This window comes from Sciurus vulgaris (genome assembly GCF_902686455.1).
Source record: "Sciurus vulgaris genome assembly, chromosome: 6".
In the NCBI taxonomy this organism is placed as follows: domain Eukaryota; kingdom Metazoa; phylum Chordata; class Mammalia; order Rodentia; family Sciuridae; genus Sciurus; species Sciurus vulgaris.
The window spans coordinates 29,335,094-29,352,851 of record NC_136466.1 but is presented as its reverse complement, the minus strand read 5'-3'; the positions used below and the strand labels follow the sequence as shown (position 1 = coordinate 29,352,851).

General features: G+C 36.8%; 1 protein-coding gene and 1 long non-coding RNA gene across 2 annotated transcripts in view; both read right to left on the bottom strand.

Moving 5' to 3' along the window:
• LOC306664744 overlaps positions 1–17,758 on the bottom strand; it is a 471,099-nt gene that overhangs the window by 132,229 nt on the left and 321,112 nt on the right. The gene's annotated exons all lie outside the window — the stretch shown is intronic.
• Positions 10,918–13,965, bottom strand: LOC306664565 (cAMP-regulated phosphoprotein 19-like). The gene has a single exon (XM_079145515.1). The coding sequence runs from the start codon at positions 13,922–13,924 to the stop codon at positions 13,586–13,588; it is 339 nt and encodes a 112-aa protein (XP_079001641.1). The 5' UTR covers positions 13,925–13,965; the 3' UTR covers positions 10,918–13,585.

Sequence of the window (17,758 nt, the reverse complement as noted above, 5' to 3'; positions counted from 1 at the left end):
AAGGTAATGACCTATTTTTAAACAAAGATTCTCAAAAAGTGATACATAGCAAAATAAATGATAAACTGTAAAAGTTTCAAAATATCTTGCCCAGACTCAGTTTCTTTTGCTCTTACTATGAACTAGTGATTTTGTATGACTGATAGATATTCAAGTAGAATTTCAAAAGTTATTAAAAATTATAAATTTGAAAATTATCCATGTTTACTATTAACCATTCTGAACATCAGATGACATCTGAAATGAATATCATACCTGTACCTAGTTATAGAGGGCAAAATAAGGAGGTGAATCAGATTCAGAAAATTCTATACTTGATACTTTTAGATTTTTATGTTTATCAATTATGACATTAATCTGTTTAAATGTGCATGCGTAAATAATGGATGATGGACTCAGAAATATGTTATTCTCCAAAATTTGAATCATGCTGCAATTACTTAAGTCACAAATAAAATTCAGTAATTCTTGAATATGTCAGAAAAATGATACTGGAATGAGTGTAGCAGTGCTATTGAAGTTCAAATGTTTCAAAGAAATATTTAAAAATTACTCTATAAAGAATAAAACTTAAAATATTGACATAGTGTCATTTCATTCTAAGTGCCAGTGAAATTCTGACATTAGAGATGAAGAAATTGACACATTTTACCCTTTTCCTCTTCAATTTCATGATTTTTGTTGCTGATTCTACTTTATAATAATTTTGAAAATTTACTTTCTCCTCTTTAATCATAATTTCTAAAATAATGTGTCTTGTTTTCCTGTGGACATGCATTTGGTGATCATCTTAATTCCTTGGGTATAATCCTGTTAGACACTGTAAGTCATTTCTGAGTCTGTTGGATTTCATGATCAAGCTAATTGTTTTGGATGCATTTTTAAATAAGAATGATGAACACTGAATTATTGACAATAGTGTTGGCTGTTAACATTTGGTCATTATCTATGCACAGCCTTGTGGTTGAAAAGGGATGTGAATACAATACCATATAAAATCAGGTATACAGAGATGTATTCATGAAAATTCATGACCTAAAAAACTTTCGGTTGAACAATCAAGCACACACTGCACCCAATTCCATAACAACTCATCCCAGGATGTCATGTGAGTCAAGACAGGAAGAGCAGATGGGGCAAAAGCACAAGGTAAGAGACTCCATGGGAATTGAGACAGTGCTGGAGTCCCTGGTAGGATGGGAGAAGAGCCTGCAGCAGCAGTCCATGACCAGGGCTTAAAGGACCCCAGGACAAAACATTATTCCTAGGAAATTGTAAAGTATAATTTTATCCATCAATTCCCACCCTGTTCCACTTCTGCCTGTATTCCAAGATGGTTTTTGTCAAGATTTTCTTGTCTTCTGGCATTGAAAAATGTGCTTACCTTCTTTCATGAAATATGCATTTGTTTTCCAATTGGCTCTATTATAAAATTGTTGTTATATTTCCTTCAGATACTGTAATTATTACTCTGTTGTCTTAATGGGCCTTACTTTTAGAAAATCTATTTTCTTTGAATTAATTTTATCTGTGTTTCTTTCCTGGCCCTATGTTATATAAATTCATATGATATATATGAAATTTTAATCTTCAGTCAATTTCTTTCTGATCCTAATTTATTTTGTCTCTGATGAAATTGTTCAGCATGACTGTTATACAAATCTAAACTCTCTACCAAGTTTTAAGTTCTTTACATTGACTTCCTCAGATTTTAAAATTTTTAAATTTTTTTTTCTTTTTTTATTTATTGTAAACAAATGGGATACATGTTGTTTGTCTGTTTGTACATGGGTTAAAGGCATACCATTTGTATAATCATAAATTTACATATGGTAATGTTGTTTGATTCATTCTATTATTTTTTCCCTTCCCCCCACCCCTCCCACCCTTCTTTTCCCTCTAAACAGTCCTTTCTTCCTCCATTCTTGTCCCCCTCCCTAACTCTAACCCTAACCCTAACCCTAACACTAACTCCCCCCACCCTCCCCCTTATGTGTCATCATCCACTTATCAGCGAGATCATTCGTCCTTTAATTTTTTGAGATTGGCTTATCTCACTTAGCATGATGGTCTCCAATTTCATCCATTTGCCTGTAAATGCCATAATTTTATCGTTCTTTATGGCAGAGTAATATTCCATTGTATATATATATATACCACAGTTTCTTTATCCACTCATCAATTGAAGGAGATCTAGGTTGGTTCCACAATCTGGCTATTGTGAATTGAGCAGCTATGAACATTGATGTGGCTGTATCTCTGTAGTATGCTGATTTTAAGTCCTTTGGGTATAGGCCGAGGAGTGGGATAGCTGGGTCAAATGGTGGTTCCATTGCAAGTTTTCTAAGGAATCTCCACACTGCTTTCCAGAGTGGCTGCACTAATTTGCAGCCCCACCAGCAATGTATGAGTGTACCTTTCTCCCCACATCCTCGCCAACACCTGTTGCTTGTATTTTTGATAATCGCCATTGGAATTGGGGTGAGATGGAATCTTAGGGTGGTTTTGATTTGCATTTCTCTTATTACTAGAGATGTTGAACATTTTTTTCATATGTTTGTTGATTGCTTGTACATCTTCTTCTGTGAAGTGTCTGTTCATTTCCTTAGCCCATTTGTCGATTGGATTATTTGTATTGTTGGTGTAGTTTTTTGAGTTCTTTATAGATTCTGGAGATTAGTGCTCTATCTGAAGTATGATTGGTAAAGATATTCTCCCACTCTGTAGGCTCTTTCTTCACATTACTGATAGTTTCCTTTGCTGAGAGAAAACTTTTTAGTTTGAATCTATCCCAGTTATTGATTCTTGCTTTTATTTCTTGTGCTATGGGAGTCCTGTTGAGGAAATCTGGTCCTAGGCCGACATGTTGAAGATCGGGACCTACTTTTTCTTCTATAATCTGCAGAGTCTCTGGTCTGATTCCAAGGTCCTTAATCCATTTTGAGTTGAGTTTTGTGCAGGGTGAGAGATATGAGTTTAGTTTCATTGTGTTGCATATGGATTTCCAATTCTCCCAGCACCATTTGTTGAAGAGGCTATCTTTTCTCCATTGCATATTTTTGGCGCATTTGTCTAGTATTAGAAAGTTGTATTTATTTGGGTTTGTGTCTGTGTCCTCTATTCTGCACCATTGATCTACCTGTCTATTTTGGTACCAATACCATGTCGTCTTTGTTACTATTGCTTTGTAATAAAGTTGAAGTTCGGGTATTGCGATACCCCTGCTTCATTTTTCCTGCGAAGGATTGCTTTAGCTATTCTGGGTTTCTTATTCTTCCAGATGAATTTCATGATTGCTTGCTCTATTTCTGTAAGGTACATCATTGGGATTTTAATTGGAATTGCATTGAATCTGTATAGCACTTTTGGTAGTATGGCCATTTTGACAATATTAATTCGGCCTATCCAAGAACATGGGAGATCTTTCCATCTTCTAAGGTTTTCTTTAATTTCTTTCTTTAGTGTTCTGTAGTTCTCATTGTAGAGGTCTTTCACCTCTTTTGTGAGATTGATTCCCAAGTATTTTATTTTTTTCGATGCTATAGTGAATGGGATAGTTTTCATAATTTCTCTGAGGATTCATGACTTATGTATAAAAATGCATTGGATTTATGAGCATTGATCTTGTAACCTGCTACTTTACTGAATTCACTTATGAGTTCTAAAAGTTTTCTGGTGGAATTTCCTTGTTCCTCTAAGTATATAATCATATCATCCGCAAACAGGGATAGTTTGAGTTCTTCTTTTCCTATTCGTATTCCTTTAATTTCCTTGGTCTGTCTAATTGCTCTGGCTAGAGTCTCAGGAACGATATTGAATAGGAGTGGTGAAAGAGGGCATCCCTGTCTTGTTCCAGTTTTTAGGGGGAATGCTTTCAGTTTTTCACCATTTAGAATGATATTAGCCATGGGCTTAGCATAGATAGCCTTTACAATGTTAAGGAATGTTCCCACTATCCCTATTTTTTCTAGTTTTTTGAGCATGAAGGGGTGCTGTATTTTATCAAATGCTTTTTCTGCATCTATTGAAATAATCATGTGATTCTTGACTTTAAGTCTATTGATATGGTGAATTACATTTATTGATTTCCGGATGTTGAACTAACCTTGCATCCCTGGGATAAAACTCACTTGATCATGGTGCACTATCTTTTTAATATATTGCTAAAATTTTATTGAGAATTTTTGCGTCAATGTTCATTAATGATATCGGTCTGAAATTTTCTTTCCTGGATTTGTCTCTGTCTGGTTTGGGTATCAGGGTAATATTGGCTTCATAGAATGAGTTTGGGAGGGTTACCTCCTCTTCTATTTCATGGAATACTTTGAGAAGTATTGGAATGAGCTCTTCTTTAAAGGTTTTGTAGAACTCAGCTGAGAACCCATCTGGTCCTGGACTTTTCTTTGTTGGTAGGCTTTTGATGACCTCTTCTACTTCATTACTTGAAATTGTTCTATTTAAATTGTGTATGTCCTCCTGGTTCAATTTAGGCAATTCATATGTCTCTAGAAACCTGTTGATGTCCTCAAAATTTTCTATTTTGTTGGAATATAGATTTTCAAAATAGCTTCTAATTATGTTTTGTATTTCAATCCTGTCTGTTGTGATATTTCCTTGTTCATTCCGAATTTTAGTGATTTGGGTTTTCTCTCGTCTTCTCTTTATTAGAGTGGCTAAGGGTTTATCAATTTCGTTTATTTTTTCAAAGAACCAACTATTTATTTTGTCAATTTTTTGTATTGTTTCTTTTGTTTCAATTTCATTGATTTCAGCTCTGAGTTTAACTATTTCCTGTCTTCTACTACTTTTGGTGTTGGTCTGTTCTTCTTTTTCTAGGGCTTTGAGCTGTAGTGTTAGGTTGTTTATTTGTTGATTTTTACTTCTTTTATTGAATGCGCTCCATGAAATAAATTTTCCTCTAAGTACTGCTTTCATAGTGTCCCAAAGATTTTGATATGATGTTTCTTTGTTCTCATTTACCTCTAAGAATTTTTAAATTTCCTTCCTAATATCTTCTGTTATCCATTCATCATGTAATAGCATATTGTTTAATCTCCAGGTGTTGGAGTAGCTTCTGTTTTTTACTCTTTCATTTATTTCTAACTTTAATCCATTATGATTTGATAGAATACAAGGTAGTGTCTCTGTCTTCTTGTATTTGCTTACATTACCTTTGTGGCATAATATATGGTCTATTTTAGAGAAGGATCCATGTGTTGCTGAGAAGAAAGTGTATTCGCTCTTGGTTGGATGGTATATTCTATAAATGTCCGTTAAGTCTAAATTATTGATTGTGTTATTGAGATCTATGGTTTCTTTGTTCAATTTTGTTTGGAAGATCTGTCCAGTGGTGAGAGAGGTGTGTTAAAATCACCTAGTATTATTGTGTTATGGTCTATTTGGTTTCTGAAATTGAGAAGGATTTGTTTGACATACATGGATGAGCCACTGTTTGGGGCATAGATGTTTATGATTGTTATGTCTTGCTGATTTATGGTTCCCTTAAGCAATATGTAATGTCCTTCTTTGTCCCTTCTGACTAACTTTGACTTGAAGTCCACATTATCTGAAATGAGGATGGATACTCTAGCTTTTTTGCTGAGTCCATGTGCATGGTATGTTTTTTCCCATCCTTGCACCTTTAGTCTATGGGTATCTCTTTCTATGAGGTGAGTCTCTTGCAGGCAACATATTGTTGGATCTTTCTTTTTGATCCAATCTGCCAGTCTATGTCTTTTGATTGATGAGTTCAGGCCATTAATATTCAGGGTTATTATTGAGTTATGATTAGTATTCCCGGTCATTTGGTTCATTCTATTTATTTATTTATTTATTTATTTTGACACGACTTGGTTCTTCCTTTATTTGACAATTCCTTTAGGATAGTTCCTCCCATTGCTGATTTGCTTCTTTGTTTTTCATCTGTTTCTCGTGGAATATTTTGCTGAGAATGTTCTGTAATGCTGGCTTTCTTTTTGTAAATTCTTTTAGCTTTTGTTTATCATGGAAGGATTTTATTTCCTCATCAAATTTGAAGGTAAGTTTTGCTGGGTATAAGATTCTTGGTTGGCATCCATTTTCTTTCAGGACTTGAAAAATGTTGCTCCAGGCCCTTCTAGCTTTTAGGGTCTGGATTGAAAAATCTGCTGATATCCGTATTGGTTTCCCCCTGAATGTAATTTGATTCCTCTCTCTTGCGGCCTTTAAAATTCTGTCTTTATTTTGTATGTTAGGTATTTTCATTATAATGTGCCTTGGTGTGGGTCTGTTGTAATTTTGTATATTTGGAGTCCTATAAGCCTCTTGTACTTGATCTTCCATTTCATTCTTCAGATTTGGGAAATTTTCTGATAGTATTTCATTGAATAGATTGTTCATTCCTTTGGTCTGTTTCTCTAAGCCTTCCTCAATCCCAATAATTCTTAAATTTGGCCTTTTCATGATATCCCATAGTTCTTGTAGAGTCTGTTCATGATTTCTTACCATCTTCTCTGTTTGTTCAACTTTGTTTTCAAGGTTAAATATTTTATCTTCAATGTCTGAGGTTCTGTCTTCCAGGTGTTCTATCCTATTGGTTATGCTTTCTATGGAGTTCTTAATTTGGTTTATTGTTTCCTTAATTTCAAGGATTTCCGTTTGTTTTTTTTTTTCAATATCTCTAACTCTTTATTGAAATGATGTTTTGCTTCCTGTATTTGCTCTTTTAACTGTCGATTGGTGCTATCATTCAGTGCCTGCATTTGCTCTTGCATCTCGTCATTTGCTTCCCTGATCATTTTAATTATGTACATTCTGAACTCCCTTTCTGTCATTTCTTCTGCCATGCTGTCGTTGGGTTTCATTGATGTAACATCTAGATTTGTTTGCAGCATTTTCTTTCCTTGTTTTCTCATATTGTTCAGGTATCAGTTGACCGCTGTGATATTGCAGATTTCCTCTATTGACTTATAGTATCCCTGAAGATTTCTAATATATCTCCTCTTAGCCTTCAGTAGCCTGAAGTCTTGGAGGAAGTTGATAGTGTGGTGCTCCACAAGGAAGCTGACTCCCTAGGGGTGGTGGCCCTCTGGTGGGGTATATTCCCTGCTAGTGGGCAGAGGTACCTTCACTTGCTGATGAATGGTCATCCAAAGGGGAAGTAGGATGTGGGCTGATGCAAGGCCAGTTTGGGCCTGTGTCTCTGGTTTTACAGTCCTTGTGGGAGAACCTCACCCGACAGGTAGGATTCACCCGGTGGGGAGGTCTCGCTGGTCGGTTCCTCTCCTAGAGGTTCCGTACAATTCACACCTACCGCCTGGGCTGGGCAGCCTTCTTCTGCAATGTTCCCAGGGACCCGGACCTACCTCCTGAGCCTGGAAGCCTCGCCCTTCGCAGAGGAATCTCCTTAGGCTGCCTCTCCTCAGAGAAGCTGCCTGCAGTCCTGGAGCCTTCGCTCCGCCCCTCAGTTTGTCTGTGCGGCTCTTCCACCAAGAAGCCGCCTAGGCCCTGGGACCCTGCTCTGCACTTTTCGCCTGGCTATGCTGCCCCTTCTCTGAGCAGCCACCTGGAGCCCCTTACAGTTGCTCCGAGTCCCAGTGACCCGCCACATGCCTTTTCCTCCGGCAGCCACCTGGTGTTCCGTGCGGTCGCTCTAAGTCCATGTGACCCACCACGCACCTCCTTCTCCACCTGGCAGTCACCCAGAGATCTGGTGCGTTCGTCACGAGTCCCAGGAACTCACTGTGCACCTCCTTGTCCCGACTGCCACCGGTAGCCCTGGTGCAGTCACTTCGAGCCCAAGCACCCCGCTGTGCTCCTCCTCCTCCTCCTCCAGACAACCCCCCTGTGTTTAGGAGTGGATGCTCTGGGTCCAAACCACTCACCACGCTGCTCCACTGGATAGCCACCCGGAGCCCCGGCGCAGCTGCTCCAAGTTCAAGCGACGTGCCGAGCCCGTATTTCTCCTTCTCCTCTGGGCAGCCCCCTGTGTTCAGGGGTGGTCGCTTTTAGTCCAAACAGCTCACCGCGCACCCTCTCCTTTGGGCAGCCTCCCAGAGCCCGGGTGGGTTGCGCCAAGTCCAAGCGCTGTGGTGAGCAGCCACCTCTCCGATGCTCCCAGTTGTCCGCGTTCACTGCTCCAGCGGGAAAATTTTTAAATTTTATCTGTTCTAATTACTTGTACATGACAGTAGATCATAAATAAATGATTTTTCTGGTTATGCATATTGCAAGACCGCGTTGGTCATGCTGTCATAAATGTACATGAGGAAATAATGTCTGTTTCACTCTTCTATCATTCCCTCCCCATACCCCTTCTCCTCCCTTCACTCCCCTCTACCTAATATAAAGTAACTCTATTCTTTCCTATCTTCCACTAATTGTGGATTAAATTCTGCATATCACAGAAAACATGTGACCTTTGGTTTATTGGGTTTGGCTTATTTCACTTAGCATTACATCCTCTAACTCCATCCATTTGCCAGCAAATGCCAGAATTTCATTCTTCTTTAAAGCTGAGTAATATTCATTTTCTTTATCCATTCATCTGTTGAAGGATCTAGGTTGGTTCCATAGTTAAGCTATTGTGAATTGAGTTGCTGTAAACATTGATGTGGCTGTGACACTGCAGTGTGTTGATTTTAAGTTCTTTGGGTGTAAACTGAGGAGTGGGATAACTGAGTCAAATGGTGGTTCCATTTCAAGTTTTCTGAGGAATCTTTATACTGCTTTCCATAACGGTTGCACAAATTTGCATTCCTACCAGCAATGTGTGAGTGTACCTTTTCCCCCACATCCTTGCCAACCTTTACTGTTGCTTGTATTCTTGATAATTGCCACTGTGATTGGAGTGAGATGAAATCTTAGAGTAAATTTTATTAACATTTCTCAAATTGCTAGAGATGTTCAACATTTTTGTGTATTTTCTGATAAATTGTATGTCTTCTGTGAAGTCTGTTCAGTTCCTTAGCCTATTTATTGATTGGATTTTTTTTCTGTGTGTACATTAAGTTTTTTGAGTTCTTTATTTATTCTAGAGATTAATGCTTTACCTGAGGTGGATGTGGTAAAGATTTTCTCCCAATCTGTAGGCTCTTTCGTCACATTGTTGATTGTTTCTTTTTCTGAAAAGAAGCATTTTATTATGAATGCATTCCATTTTTTGATTCTTTTTTTAACTTCTTATACTTTAGGGGTCTTGTTAAGGAAGTCAGGCCCTAAGATGACATGGTGAAGATTTGGACCTACTTTGTCTTCTAGAGGTTGCAGGGTCTCTGTTCTAGTGCTTAATTATTTGATCCATAATGAGTTGAGTTTCATGCAGGGTGAGAGATAAGCATTTAATTTCATTTCGTTACATGTGGTTTTCCATTTTTCCAAGCACAAGGTGTTGAATATGCTATCTTTTCTCCAGTGAATGTTTTTGGCACCTTTGTCTAGTATGAGGTAACTGTATTATGTGGATTTGTCTCTGTGTCTTCTATTCTGTACCATTCATCTACATGTCTGTTTTGGTGCCAATACCATGCTGTTTTTATTGCTATAGCTCTGTAGACTTATCAACTTGTATTCAAGTTTTTGTTTATTAAATCATGGTACCTCAGTTTTACAGCTTGAAATATTCCTTCGTAATTGCCCTTCCATTTGTTTGGTTAATTTCCAAGGATAATTTTTCTTATTTATTTTATTCTGTTTGCTATATTTAGTATGTTTATACAGTTCCTATGCCATTTTGTCCCTATGAGTTTGAATTTCTATACTTATACTGCTATATTTTACTATATGTACAATTCTTTTTTTTTTTTTTAGAAATTAAACAGATCAATTTATTTATTTTTTTGGTATTTCACAAGTATAATTTTGGAAAGGCTATTTGACAAATTTCTTTAACTGCCAACTTTATAGCTATGTTTAACAAAAAAGGCATTTACTCATGGCCCTGTTAATACAGGCAAAATGTCCTATTGTATAACAAATGCTAGAGATTCCATAGCAGATTTGAGGGTGTAATATTAAAGGAGTAAGATGTTTTCTTTCAACTGCCATTTAATTGATGACATAATACAAACATTAATTGCTATCACGACCACCAGTGATTTATAGAGTAAAATCTACAGACAATACCTACCTAGAATGTTGAAATTAGTAACACAGTATTCAAATTGGTGTTTTTACCCATAGATCTAACAATCACAGAGATTCCTTTGATCCTAATTTTATAAGATGTGCTGGGGAATTGAGGAGTAGAACAGAAGACTGGCAGTGCACGCTGAGTTAGAGCTGACAGTGGCTCATATCAGTCATCATCCGGATTAGGATATGTTTTAGACAATGTGAAATGCCTAAATCGTGGTATATTGGGGAAGATATTAAGGATGAATAATTCATTAGTCCTAAACAAAAATGGGTTTCAGGAGGGAAATGAAAAGTGGGAGAAATATGCTTGAATGCTGGGCAATATAAAAAGGTCACTGAAGAAACTGCGTTGGTGACCACTCAGAAATGCTCTTCCCATAGGCTACCTGCTCCTCACTACCAAACAATTTTAGAGCACAATTTAAGTACATAGTACATTTCAACTTTGATAAAAGTACACTATATTTGTACTGCATAAGAACACAAATCTAATTTAGTAAAAAGTACCAATAAATGTTAGAGGTATGCTTTTGTTACACTAATTCTCACTTGCTGCAGTAATAACAAGTAGAGGCCCTAAAGACCTGCTTTGATGAATAGTTAAGACATATTTTTAGATCAGCAGCACATTATTGAACAATTTTGTAGACTACAAACATGCTGTTTCCAATTCATCAAAACAATCCTATTTCAATTTATCAAGAACAATTTTAGGTAGAGCCTTCAAGAACAAAATGTTTTTCAAAAGTGTATTATCAAAAGTAAGAGCTACTGAATATGAAACAGGTAATTTACTTCAGATGGTAGTTTTCATGAAGTATTTACTTCCAACATCAGTTTACTCTAACATTATGGCAAATAGGACAATGATTAAAATTAGCCACTTTTCAAACCACAGCTTCAAAAAAGTAGAAATAGACAATTATATCTCATTAAAATCTTCATTCAAGCAGTGATTAAAGAACTTGCAAATGTCTTCAATAAACTGATGAGGCAGAACAAAAAAAATAGAAAAAATTAAAACCTCTCAATCCCAAGCACCAATGAAAGCTAAGCAATTATACCCACAAATCCTTAATGACAGGTCTTTCCTAATGGGAAATCCTGAGATTTTAAGCACTGTGACTTTACAGAAGGCAGGTTGGTATGAGTAACTTTACTTTTAATAGACAATCAATATTTTATTTTGGGACACTTAGTATTTCACATATCCTCAACAAGTTTTGAGGTAGGTTAAATATTGTATTTTACAAACTAAAACTCAAGAAGATGTTATGTCACTTGTCACAAACCACAGGAGTTCTATCATGGTTGGGAATAACATGTTCTCTGATCCTTCAGATTAATCTTTCTGATGTTTGGATTTAATGGTGATAGCTTGCAAATGTTCATGGGAAAAAAAAACAAGACTAGCTATAATAGAAATTCTACTTTAGGATATTTTTAAATTCTTAAATGGATCTTACAGTAAGTATATACTCTAGAATAACATACTTGCTCTCGTTACAAATATATTCATATATTTATATATAATTGATCCTTAAAATTACAAATGAGCACAGTACTGATTTTGTTGCTTTTCTGCCTTTGGGGTGGGTGGCATAGGAAGATAATTAGCCTTTAAGTGTAGGTGCTATGTTCAAGGCACCATCTATGATTTGGGATCACAGGAAAGCAGTTATACAAATGAAGCCAAGACCTAGAAAAGATGCCCGGATCCAAAAGAGGGAGGCTTTGTGCAATTCAGAGATGAACAGAAAACCAGTATCAGCTGTCTAGTGATCCTCATCATCATGCTACTGTATTACAGCTTATGGGAAGAGCTCTAAGACAACGTAAACCTGTCCTAATAAAGTCTATTGTAAGTTCTCACTAACTGGATAAACCACAAGTACAATAAAAATCATATTTTATTAAAGTGACATCTAAAGAAGTATCTAAATATTTTTCTTATGAATAAATTTTACCTATCACGTATGTTCCTCTTGTCACAAGTCTAATTCTTAGTCAAAATTACTTAATTCATTTCAACCTGACATAGCTTCCTGGGTCAGTCCTTTCAACTATTTGTTTCATTATAAAATTTTTATTTAAACAATTGTTAAATGCCAATAATAATACAGGATTAAGTGGTAAATTAACAACTGAAAAATTAGAACGAAAACACCAATATTGTATTTTAAAATACAGCATCCAGCACAGCAAATTTAAAAAGAGTAAGGATACAGACACTATGCTTTCATATAAACTGAACAGCCCAATACTGTGAGTCAAAGAAGCAAAGAAAGGCAAAAATAAAAAATAAGTGGGGCGGTAGGGTGGGGAGAAGAAAATAGAAGGCAGAGTATGAACCTTTTACTCTAGGGTCCCCAAAGTTAAATGTGGAAGTAAAAAGTCTCTATACTTAAAAAAAGCGTATATAAATTATATGAGCTGCGATTTTCATAAAAGTCAAAATGAAATCTGCATAGGGCAAAAGATATGCCTAAGCAACATATCATATTTACACAAGGCCACTGAATGTCATGGATATTAGTAACAACTGTAAAAGCTTAATTCTATGGCAGACTGAGTGAAGACCTAAGTTTGGTATTCTATAAGCCCAAGAGTATAAACTACTCATTATATAAAAGCGGTAAGGACAGAGTTTTGTGTAGGAGGAACTCTTGTGCTTCTGGTTGGCACATTATCTATTTTCTAATGTGTGAAATTAATACAGACATTTATGAAAGGTTGTGCAAAACTACTGTATTTACAAAAATGGCACAAAAGTGAATTCAACAGTTGATGCACATGCATACTTCAATCACATCTTCAACAATGAAAGGTATTCAACCTACAGAAATAAGAATACTAGCTTCAATGGCAGCTGTTAAGCACTGAAGTCACGTAAGTTACACCAGAATGGGTAAATATTGCCCAAGTAAAATTCTATTGTTAAAGCTGAAACAGGTTTAAGGCCATTCAAGTTCAAGCACAATTATACAAATCTTTCAAAGTCCCTTCTATTTGAGTTTGAATTATGTGACCTTTCTTCCAACTTGTGGTCTTAAACTTCTGTTTTACAAAATTCAAAAGGAAAATACAGAAGAAATCAATACAGAGGTTACATTAAATAAGAGTTTAACATACAAAGCTATAATTAAGATGAAGTGAGGAAGGTCAAAACATTAAAACTGTAAAATTTGCTTGTTACTTGTTGAAACCTACACTGGGAATTAGGTAATATATACAAATATTTTCAAGTAGATTACTTATGTTGCTCTAACATGTTCTTTTCATCAGTGCACTGTTAAAACTAATCAAAACCTCTACACATGTATATTCCCTTACAATAGCAGCACACACTATCGCTACCTGCAAAGCCTTCAGTCTCAAATGACTTGGTGAATGAAAGGAACAAAAAGTGGATAAGTAACATATGAGGAGAAATAATGGGAATTAGAAATTTCATGCAGGTCAGCTCTTTTAATCAGCCAGCCAGCTTGCTAGCAACAAAGGATGGTTTCCGCTGAGGAAGGTCCTGTGGAGTGGGAATGTGGTCACCAATGACCTCTGTCTTATCCGGGGCTGCAGTAGGAACTTGCTTGTTCTTCATCTTTGCTTTTGCCATGTTGTAATCCCCAGAATCAAAATATTTTTGCCCTTTCTGCAATCGTTTCCTTAAAAAATCTGAGTCTCCAGGCTTTTGTCCCAGGTGAGGATACCTTGCTTTTAATTTTGCTTCTTCAGCTTTCTCTGGACTAGTCACTTTATCTTCCATTTCCTTCTGCTCCTCCGCCGAGGCGGCCTGGGGGACTTCCGCGGACATAGCGCTCCCTCTGCAGACAAGACGCCGGGAAAAGATGGGATTACCGGCCGCTGCCGCCGCCTTAGGCCCGCCCGCCTCCCGCCGAGTTCTCCCAGCGCCCGCCCGGGCCGCCGCCGCCAGCCACGGACTATATGTAAAATTCTATTTGACACATTCTGAATTTATTTTGCTGTAGTAGGATGAAGAATAAACTTTTCTCTTCTCAGACCTCTATCCCCCCAAAAAATATGACCACATGTTCACCCACTTATTCTTGGAAGTGATGCATATGTGATTTTGCAGGATGAAAAATAACTTTGAAGATGAGATTAAGTTGATTATTTTGGTCAAAAAGATTTTCCTGGATCATCTGTGTATAGCCAAGTTCATCACAATGGCCTTTATGAGAGGCAGCTAAGAGGCTGTTGGACAGAGTGGAGCTTTGACCATAAGCAGATGCTGGACTCATGCCTTTTGAAGATGAAGAATGAGAATAACAGCTGCAATTGCAGGCAGCTCTGGGACCTGAAAATAATGTAATAATAAAAAATGATGAGGGAAATATCATCCAGTAAAGCTTCCAGACAGCAGCCCTGCTGACACAATGAAGCCTATAGTCCAGATTGGAACATTGAGCTCCTGAAATACAAGATAATAAATATGTATTTAATAGACCAAATTTAAGAAAATGAATATGATAAGTTGTAGGTTATGCATATTTTATGAATTGTGCTTAATTGTCCTTCGATGGGGTTGCATATATCAATACTTCATTTTAGTTCATAACAATACCTCATTACATATGATAAGTATTTAATATATTTTTGACCCTCTTTTATCAGTTTGATATATAAATATAGTATTTACTGTTATTTTTCCTACATAAACCAGTAAAAAGCTGAAAAACTGTTGGAAACATGTCTTTGTTAGTCACTGGTGGTGGTGAATAAGAAAATGACCAGAGTAATGGGCCCACAGGAGTGAAGGAGAGTGAGGAACCCAGGTCATGGTAGTTATTAAGATTTACAGTGAACACATATTCAACTAAAAAGATGAAGTTAATTCTATGCTGGGTGGGAGGAAAGATGACCTACGTTTCCAAAACATGCTCTGAGTACTGGTACAGAACCCAGGAGAGTAAGATCTTCAGGCCTCACAAGAACTGAATTCCTGAGAAAGGCCAGTTGTGAGGAAGCTCAGGATTTACTATTCCTACCAATGTGGATGAGAGGAGTAAGAGTGCTGGAAGAGATAAGTCTTGTTGTGAAGGTACCAGACAGTGTTGCCAGGAGCAGGGGAAATTCCATAACTGCTAGGGTTTGTGGTGGATGGAGATGTTCTCAAACGCATGCATTCTAGCAATCTCCTTACCTAGGTTTCTACATAAGGTAAGCAGTACTAATGAGATACAGCCCTTACTTTTTCTCTAAGTCAAGCATGGCTCTAAGCCTGACCCTCTCTGCTAATGCCATAGCCTCATCATTGGGGAGATTGAGTGAAGGGGTATTCCTGAGACAGAAAGAATTTCCTCTATTAATTCCATATTATCTCTCTAAGTTAGGTGTCAAGTGCAAGGTTGAAAAGTTCAGGTCATTTTAGACTTTCCACTGTATAAAAGGTATTATTTAGATGGTGGACTTAACAATGAGCAGTACGGTGAACAGTGCCTGGGTCTCTGGATGATGCTGATTTCCTCAGTGGGTCATAATACACTGCTGAGGCCTGTCACTGGCTCTTTGCGGTACCAAATCCATGGATATTTGTCACCGCCTGCAGCAACAATTTGCATGGGTATGGGTGGTGGACTGGAAACTGAGCCACTTCTATCTCTGGGCTGCTTCCTTGCTTGCTTTTTTATAGAGGATAGAGGAAATGAGGTTTACTTGCTTTGAGAGGAGAGAGAGAGAGACTTTGCTTATCAGAGAGAAAGAGAGACTTTGCTTAAGAGAGAGACTTTGAGAGAAGGACAGGCTTTACTTAGAGCTTAGAGGAAGAGAGACTTGCTACTCCTTACTTAAAGTCTGCTGCTTCTCACTGGTGCATCCTGCATCCTGTGAACTAAGGGTGCGTCCACTGCTCTGGACATCAATGTAGTGAGAAAAGATGTGATCTCACAAAATTTGCTATTTCTGAAGGTAAATTGATTTTATTCTCCATCATCTTCAACTAAATTTTTGTGATTTTAGCTTCAGAGAGAAAGTTAACTGATCTGAGTAACCCTCCAAAGAGTTACATCATGAAGGAAAAGCAAAAGAGCAAACATTTGAAAAACCCATTCATCCATCCCTCAGCCTGCAAAGAGGTCAAGGGATATGTGTTAGCAATCTCTGGTCTAAGGTAATGAGAAACTGCCTTCTACAAAGGGAGAACAGTGGGTTTCTTGTTGGTAGCAGTGGAGAGGAAGAAAGATGGAGTAAAAGAGCAAAAGAAGAGAATGAAGGCAAGTGGGAGGGAGAAAGGGGAGTTTTTTTTTTTTTTTTTTTTTTTTTTTAATACAGTTCCTGAGTTCTTCAGGAGGGCCCAGGTGTCTGAGAGTAGACAGAAGATTCACATGATCCAGGTCTTGTCTGTCTTTGGACCCAGATCACCTGACAAAGTCACTTTCTGTCACAGACACAGTGGGTGGTCTAGCCTTTAAATTTAAAAATTACATTTACTTTCAGTAGATTTCTTCCTTAAGTAATGGGGGAAATAAATTTTATACATTTTCAAATAGTGCATTTCAATTAAATGAAGAAAGTGTCTCAGATCTGAGGGAAACATTCAAGAAAATTTAACTCTTCAAAACTGGTTGTACAGGGAGGAGTATAAATTCATACAGAATTTACATGCTCAGAAGAAAAACTATTTTATTTCACACTCTGAAGTTGGAAATGTGGGACTCAACCATGAAAGTAAAGAAAAAATAAAGAGACACAAAACACAAAAACACTGTTTAACCATGATGGCTAAATAGAAGAGATAAGATTTGGCTCTTTATGGGAAATGAGTTAGTGTTGGTCATAGTGGAGGCTAATGGTAAACAAATATCTTCTACTAGAACTATTTTTTGATGTTGCTAAGGGACAGATTAGAGCCAACACTAAGATTCCAAATCATGGCTCATATTTCTGAGGACAATCTGATATTTCCAAAAGAATTTCTAAAAATAAGCTGTTATTTCCAATGATGTTTCAGGACTTGAGTATTTCCTGATGGTCCATATGGAGAGGCCTAAAAAATGATGTTTCCTTCATTCACCAATAAAATATACATATATTCAAGAAGCTATTGATTGTATCCTCAGATATGACAGCAAATACACCAATTCATATCCACGTGTATAGATATGGCACATACATCAAACACATAAACAAGGGGAAGACACATATTTACATCTAACATAATTGTGCTATTGTATACTAGGTCTGATTATTTGCTTTTCAAAAAATTCATTATACAACAACTTCATCAGAGCAGCCCCTACAATAGCAACTATTAAGAGGAATTTTCCTCTTATATAAGTAAAAATTGAGATCATAGATACAGATAGAAATGGCAACTTTCTTCTGTGGTAAGATTCATGTTCATAGACAGAGATGGAAGAATACTGCATTATAATGAATATAGAGTTTTCTAGGAAACCTTGGATTACTAATTTTCCAGTAAGCTAGAAAACTCAAGAACATGGAGAAGTTAAAATGGTCAGACTACCAAATGTATTATGTATATTTAGTGCAAACTGCATCAAAATATTAATGAGTTACTTCAATCAATAATGAAAAGAGTTTTAAAATTCATATGAAAAAAATGAGAGGCCCAAACAGACAAAACGATCTTGAGAAAGAAGAGCAAGCCTGAAGGCATCACAAAACT